The sequence below is a fragment of the Lonchura striata genome, chromosome 2 (assembly GCF_046129695.1).
Source record: "Lonchura striata isolate bLonStr1 chromosome 2, bLonStr1.mat, whole genome shotgun sequence".
NCBI lineage: Eukaryota > Metazoa > Chordata > Aves > Passeriformes > Estrildidae > Lonchura > Lonchura striata.
Genome location: NC_134604.1, coordinates 36585375 through 36592386, shown reverse-complemented (window position 1 = coordinate 36592386; position 7012 = coordinate 36585375). Strand labels below are relative to the sequence as shown.

The window sequence follows — 7012 nt, the reverse complement described above, 5'->3', positions numbered from 1 at the left end:
ATTGAGAAGACAAAACAACAGCTTAGAAAGCCACCCCGGATACTTTTAACCCCACAGCAGAAGAGCTAAGCACTTAGGGCTGGAGAAAGGCCAGAAATTAGGGAGGATTGGGGCACGTTGAGCCCAAAAACATCTGCTGAGCCCAAACACATCTGTACGGGGCTCAGCCTACCCTGTCCCTGTGAAGCCGAACTTGGGGAGCTCCTAGGACCAACACTCATGGTAGGAACTCGGGATAGTGATGACGTCTCCCAGGGCCACTGGCCACACGGGACAAAAGGAGGACCTGTTGTGGGGAGACAAGGACAGGTATCACCGGGGTTTCTGAGGGATGCAGGACGGGGGGTGCAGACAGTGGGTCCCCAAGGAGAAGGGGCCCCTCCGAGGGGCGGTGAGATGCCGCCTGTGGAAGTGCGCTCCTCGGGGTTGGGGTGAGGGTCGGGGCTCTCCGGGGAGCGGGAGCGGAGGGGAACTCCCGGTGCCAGGCGGAGGGGCAGGCAGGACCCCGCGCCGTGCCGTGCCGCGCCGCGCCGTGCCGTGCCGCGCCGTGCGGTGCGGGAGGCGCTGCGGGGCGCCGCTCTGCGCGGGGCGGGCTCCCGCGGCGGGGCGGTGGCGTCGGGAGGCCGGGCCGGGAGGCGCGTCCCTCCCCTGGGCCGTTTCTCGGCGGGGCTGTTTAATAGCGGAGCCGCCCCCGGCCCGCCCCGTTGGAGCCGGCCCGTGCGGCACGGCGCGGCCGGGGCCGGGGCCGCTGCGGGCCATGGCGGGGGGCGGCGGGGGGGCGGCCGGCCGCGCCCGGCTGCTGGCCGTGCTGCTGGCCGGGCTGCTCGCCGGGGCCAGGGGCTTCGGCGACGAGGAGGAGCGGCGCTGCGACGCCATCCGCATCGCCATGTGCCAGAACCTGGGCTACAATGTCACCAAGATGCCCAACCTGGTGGGGCACGAGCTGCAGGCGGACGCGGAGCTGCAACTCACCACCTTCACCCCCCTCATCCAGTACGGCTGCTCCAGCCAGCTCCAGGTGCGTCGGGGCTCCGGGGGCGACCTGGGTGCCTGGGCGAGGTGGGAACGACACACGGGAGGGCCAGGGCGGGCCGGCTGCTGTCCCGCAGCACCCCATCCTCATCCCCATCCCCTCGGCTCCGTACTAACCCAACCCGAAAGTCGCGCCGCCTCGCAGTGTTGCTCCTGGCTGGCTGGAAAGAGAGCGCGGCTCGTGTTGGGCGGAGGTTCGGTGTCCCGGCGGTGTCCCGGCGGTGTCCCGGCGGTGTCCCGGCGGTGTCCCGGCTGCCCGCGGCCGGGAGCGCCGCCGCAGCGCGGTACCCGCCGCCCGCCCGCTCGCGGAGGCTGCGGCGGCTCCCGGAGCTTTCCCGGCCGCTGCCCTCCGTCCCGGCCGTGCCCCAGGTGCCGCGCCCGATCCCATGCGGAACGAGCGGAGCTGGCCGCGGGGAGCTGGGGCAGCTCGGGACCCCGCCGGGAGCTTCGCGGCGAAAGTTTCTTTCCCAGGCGAATGGCAGGCTCCCTGTCCTCCCCACGGGCATGGATTTCCTCAAACAAAACCCGGCTTGTTTCTCGGGGCAGAGTTCCCGAGTCAGCACGCAATTCCTCTCACGGTGTCGCGTCGTCGAATTGCTATTATTCAAAAGACGAGAAAACTACAATACTTTATTACTGTCTCAAATGCATACGTGAACTTATTGTAAAAGAAAAACTTCTTTTGGGAGGATCGTGAACCAAACTGTTTTAATAAATGCTTTTTTCTTCCTGTTTGTTTCTTAACTGAAATATCCAGGCAATGCTCAGAACAAATACATGTATTTGTATAAACACCTTTAATTTGGTTTTCTGCTTTCTTAAATTGTACCCTCGAGGTTTAAATCCGGCTAAATCCCACTCACTTCATTGGAACTGATGGGCTAAGTTTACATGGAGCTAATCTAGGGGAGTAAAATTTTCAGACTTTGGCTTTGGACCACATTTGAACTGAAAGAAGACAACATTCTATTTTTTTTTCTCTCTTTTGTTTTTATTGTTCTTGGTTTATTTGTTTTATGCTGCTTCCTGTTTTTTTTTTAAGGCAAAGGACCAAATATTACTGCTAAAAAGGAAAAAAAAGAAAACTTGTTATATTTCAACCTGTTTCATTTTCCCCCAACACACTTATGATTTCTGTTTCTCTCTTCCAGTTCTTCCTGTGTTCAGTTTATGTGCCAATGTGCACAGAGAAGATTAACATCCCCATAGGTCCCTGTGGAGGCATGTGCCTCTCTGTCAAAAGAAGATGTGAACCTGTTTTAAAAGAATTTGGGTTTGTCTGGCCAGACAGCCTAAACTGCAGCAAATTCCCACCCCAGAATGATCACAACCACATGTGCATGGAGGGCCCAGGAGACGAAGAGGTTCCCCTTCACAGCAAGACCTCCTTGCAGCCTGGAGAAGAGTGCCACGGCATGGGATCTAACTCAGATCAGTACATTTGGGTGAAGAGAAGCTTGAGCTGTGTCCTGAAATGTGGCTACGATGCTGGTCTGTACAGCAGGTCAGCTAAGGAATTCACAGATATCTGGATGGCCATATGGGCCAGTCTTTGCTTCATCTCAACTGCTTTCACAGTCCTGACCTTCCTGATTGATTCATCCAGATTTTCCTACCCAGAGCGGCCAATCATATTTTTAAGCATGTGCTACAATATTTATAGCATTGCTTATATTGTGAGGCTAACTGTGGGCCGGGAAAGGATATCCTGTGATTTTGAAGAGGCAGCAGAACCTGTTCTTATCCAAGAAGGTCTTAAGAACACAGGATGTGCGATAATTTTCTTGCTGATGTACTTTTTCGGGATGGCTAGCTCCATCTGGTGGGTTATTCTGACACTGACGTGGTTTCTGGCTGCGGGACTCAAGTGGGGCCACGAAGCAATCGAAATGCACAGCTCCTATTTCCACATTGCAGCTTGGGCCATCCCGGCGGTGAAGACCATTGTCATTTTGATTATGAGACTTGTAGATGCAGACGAGCTCACCGGCCTCTGCTATGTTGGGAACCAGAACCTGGATGCGCTGACAGGCTTTGTTGTTGCTCCACTTTTTACCTACCTGGTCATTGGGACTTTATTCATTGCAGCAGGACTCGTGGCCTTATTTAAAATCAGATCTAATCTCCAGAAAGATGGAACTAAAACTGACAAACTGGAAAGACTGATGGTCAAAATTGGGGTCTTTTCAGTGTTGTACACCGTCCCAGCAACGTGTGTTATTGCCTGTTACTTCTACGAAATCTCCAACTGGGCCATTTTCCGCTATTCAGCAGATGATTCCAATATGGCAGTGGAGATGCTCAAAATTTTCATGTCCCTTCTGGTGGGTATTACATCAGGTATGTGGATCTGGTCAGCCAAAACTCTGCACACATGGCAGAAGTGCTCCAACAGACTGGTGAACTCAGGGAAAGTGAAACGGGAGAAGAGAGCAGACGGTTGGGTGAAACCTGGGAAAGGGAACGAGACCGTGGTATGAGAAAAGGACAGCATCCTGCTGGTCTGACTGCTCTCCTGTGAAGGACTGATCATGTGCAAGCATTGCTGTGTAAATGTTGGGAATAGAGTAGGGAGATGGTTACACAACCTGTCTCTGGGAATGGGAGGAAAAAAAAAAAGCCTTAAAGAATAAACAGCAAAAAGATCATGCTGCAGATACGATAGCCATAAACCATGCTGCCCAAAATAGGAGAGCCCAGGGAGGCTTTAAAAGCTGTGAAATAGCCAAACATGTTATCTTCCTTTTTTACATCTTGAATTCTTTAGAAATGGAGGTGCTGTAGCCCATAGCTGTGGGACGATGTTCTCCTTTCATCCTTACAGCTGATGGAGGAAAGGCAGTCCAGGGCCAAATTCTGGGCTTAATTAGGGTCCAGTTACCAAGTTACCAGAAGACGGAGCAGGACCTCAGTCAGATGTCTTCTTTCCAAGTTAAGCATTGAGAAAGAAGTGCTTGATGAGGATTCTGTCTTTATGCCCTGGAGAATTTTGGTGTTCCAATACACTGTACAGTTCAGTCAGGGATCATGTCCTGCAACACATAGTAAATGGACTTTCCAGGTCTTACCCGTGATGAGTAAGATTTTGTGAGGTATTAGTGAGGATGACTTTTCAGTCATCTAATGGCCTAATAATAATTTTGACTCATTCTTTTTGCCACTTGTAACTTAGTTGAATGGAGAGTTGATTCTGCCTTGTGGGAAATTGAACCTCCCTGTGTTTCTTCCCACCTCAGTTATTCTGTGGTTTTATCAATATTTATAAAATCTAAAAGCTTTACTTAAGGTCATCCTCAGAAGCAGAGGAATCGGCTCAAAGTGGAAAACTGTATATGGTCTTCTGCATATAGTATCATTATCCATCCACCTTCATTCCTGCCCTTTCAGGTGCTCCTGCTATTTCTAGCAGACCACTTGATTCTTCTGCATTTATTAGCTTTTAAAAAAAGTCTTAACTGTATAGTGTTCCATCCTCCAGGAAAGACGAAAGTTAGTTGAAGGTACCTTCAAACAATGCCATGTTTCTCCAAGCAAACTTACTTGATTCTCTCTGGAGACTCATTGCATGAATCAATTAAGTCTTAATTCAGTGTGATGGTATCTCCTCTGTAGACGCCAGTCTGGGGAGAAGCGAAATGTTAAGTTCCTTGGCAACCTCATGTTCACACAGATCAGTTGTATAATTATGTGTCAGTTGCAATTAAAAGAACATTCTCAGCCCATGACATTGCAGTACAGCTGACTGCCTCACAACGATGCTTCAAGTGCTCACTGACAGCTATGGAGACAGTTTTTTAATGTATATTTACACACAGAATGCGAGCAGGCATTCAATCCTCAGGAGCAACAAAGACCTTTCCCGTTTTTGTAAAGGGATCCAAGAAATTCAACTTCTTGGTGAATAATGTTTGAAAGAAACCATTGCATTTCTTATTCTTTTATTTGAGGAGGAACTGGCTTGTGCTTGTGGGGAGCTGAATGTCATGTCAGGGTCTTGTAAGGAAGGTGATGCAAATACAAATATCCTAGAAGCACTTAAAAAACACTGTTATGATGCTCTATCCCTTTGAAACACATTTGATTTTATCTACGCGTCCCAAGCTTTTGCTGCTTTTGTTTGTGTGGAACTTGATCAGCTGCAAAGCATCCCCCTGGAGCCCCAACTCCCATGATCTTCCAGGGCAGCTGAGAACAGATGCTGCTTTATTAAATACTTGCTTTCCACACAGGTGCCCATGTGCTTCCCAAACCACAGTTCACTCCAGCTCTGGAAGTGAGCACTAATCCATCCCAGAAGCATGTATTGTTTCAATGTCAGTGTCGAAACATGTGCTAGAGAACTTTTTTTTTCTTTTACAAACAAAATCCAGACCCCAAACAAGCCCTAATGGCAGTCTTTGCGGTTGGGCTCCCTCTCCAGCAGAACAAGTGACAACTTGACACATTCTGTTCAAGACACACAAGCACTGTCTTGGCCAGCACCACATTCCAGCTGGGTCTTTTCACCCTCTCCATAAAGTCTCTCACTGTTAATGTTGTGTTTGGATCTGGTTATTCCTTTGTGGAGAAGGAGTTTTGCAAATGTGAGATCTTCAGATGGCTGAGCTTCTCCATCATGCAGTCTTTCTGCTGCCGCAGTGAGGAATGTAAAGTCAGCAGCTGTATGTTGGCTTCCAAGGAGCAAGGATGCAATATGACCCTTTTTTGTAACCTAGTATTTGGCCGTGCCAAGGTGTCATGTTCACTCAAGGTGTTTAACTCTGAAAGGCTTTGGATAACTCTCCTCGCCAATAAGACCATGTTTGAGCAAATTGATTCAATAAATGGCATTTTTAACCTTGTTATGTACACAGAAGTGAATGTTAAATAGTGCCTTTTTATGAAATCCTTGCATCTTTGCCTGTAACCCTGTGAACTGCTGACAGAGGGATGCCCCTGGTGACGTGAGACACAGTGAGCTGGATGAGGATGGCACTGTGTAGCCCTCGGAGGGACCTGGAGGGATATTCCATTAAAGCATGTGAGGGATTCAAATGCTGTGGGAAAGAGGTGGGCTGGGGGGAGGCACAAGCTGCTGTTCCTGAGGTCACATCTTTCTCCAGCAGTTGGGGGAACACTGTACTGACCCAAAGTGAAATTAGTGGCTGCATAGATGAAACCATTCCATTGATGGATTCACCTCCATGCATTCACCTGGCTCCATGTCAGGGCTGTGTAAGTGGGAAGACGCAGCAGACAGCCTAAAAACTGGCGCTTGCGAAGAGCGGGTATCAGCAACTCTTAAGTTCTCTCATTTCAACATTGTTACGAGCTGAAAGCCATAACTGGTGTGACTAATCCTGTCTCGGAAGTGCAGTTGCTGTGGTTATACAAGCAGAAACTTTGCAGGCGTTTCCTTCGGTTGCGCAGTGCCTGCTCCTGTCTCCCCCTCAGCGTGTGCTCTTGGCACTGCAGGTTTCAGAAGCGGCTGCCAGAGAGGTACAAGCTTAACTCTTACATTAAACAGACAAGTTAGCGCCTTTCTCTGACTGTTAAGGAAATAGACACTGATTATTTTGTGGTGTACAGAAAATATATCTACTTCAATGTATGTACTGTAAATTTCTAATTTATCACTGTAAAAAAACCAAAACAACTTTGCTATTTAATTTTTTATATCAAAATAAAACTTTAACCTCTGTGGATAATGAAAGAATTCATGGCAGCCTTCACATTTTCGGTGAGTTTGTTTTTTAAATAGGCTTCAGCATTGTTGCAAGTGCTTTTTTCCCCTGAAGGAAGAAGGACTGAAATGCTCATGCTGTGGTGAGAGGTCGCTTTGAATGGGTTAATCCAGCAAGGTTTGGTCTAATAACTGAGAACAAGACATTGTTGGGAAAAAGTGAAAGTATGTTCATGTTTCTGCTTATGGGGTGGACAGAAGCCCTTTCAAAGACCACACAGGTCCTGGGTGCTGGCTGGGGCTGCAGCTGGAGCTTTG

General features: G+C 49.4%; 1 protein-coding gene across 1 annotated transcript; it reads left to right on the top strand.

Moving 5' to 3' along the window:
- Nucleotides 1-757: 757 nt before the first annotated feature.
- FZD4 (frizzled class receptor 4) lies at nucleotides 758-6745 on the top strand. The gene is made up of 2 exons (XM_021544960.2): nucleotides 758-1018; nucleotides 2184-6745. The coding sequence occupies exons 1-2, from the start codon at nucleotides 758-760 to the stop codon at nucleotides 3510-3512; spliced, it is 1590 nt and encodes a 529-aa protein (XP_021400635.2). The 3' UTR covers nucleotides 3513-6745.
- The last annotated feature ends 267 nt before the right edge of the window (nucleotides 6746-7012 follow it).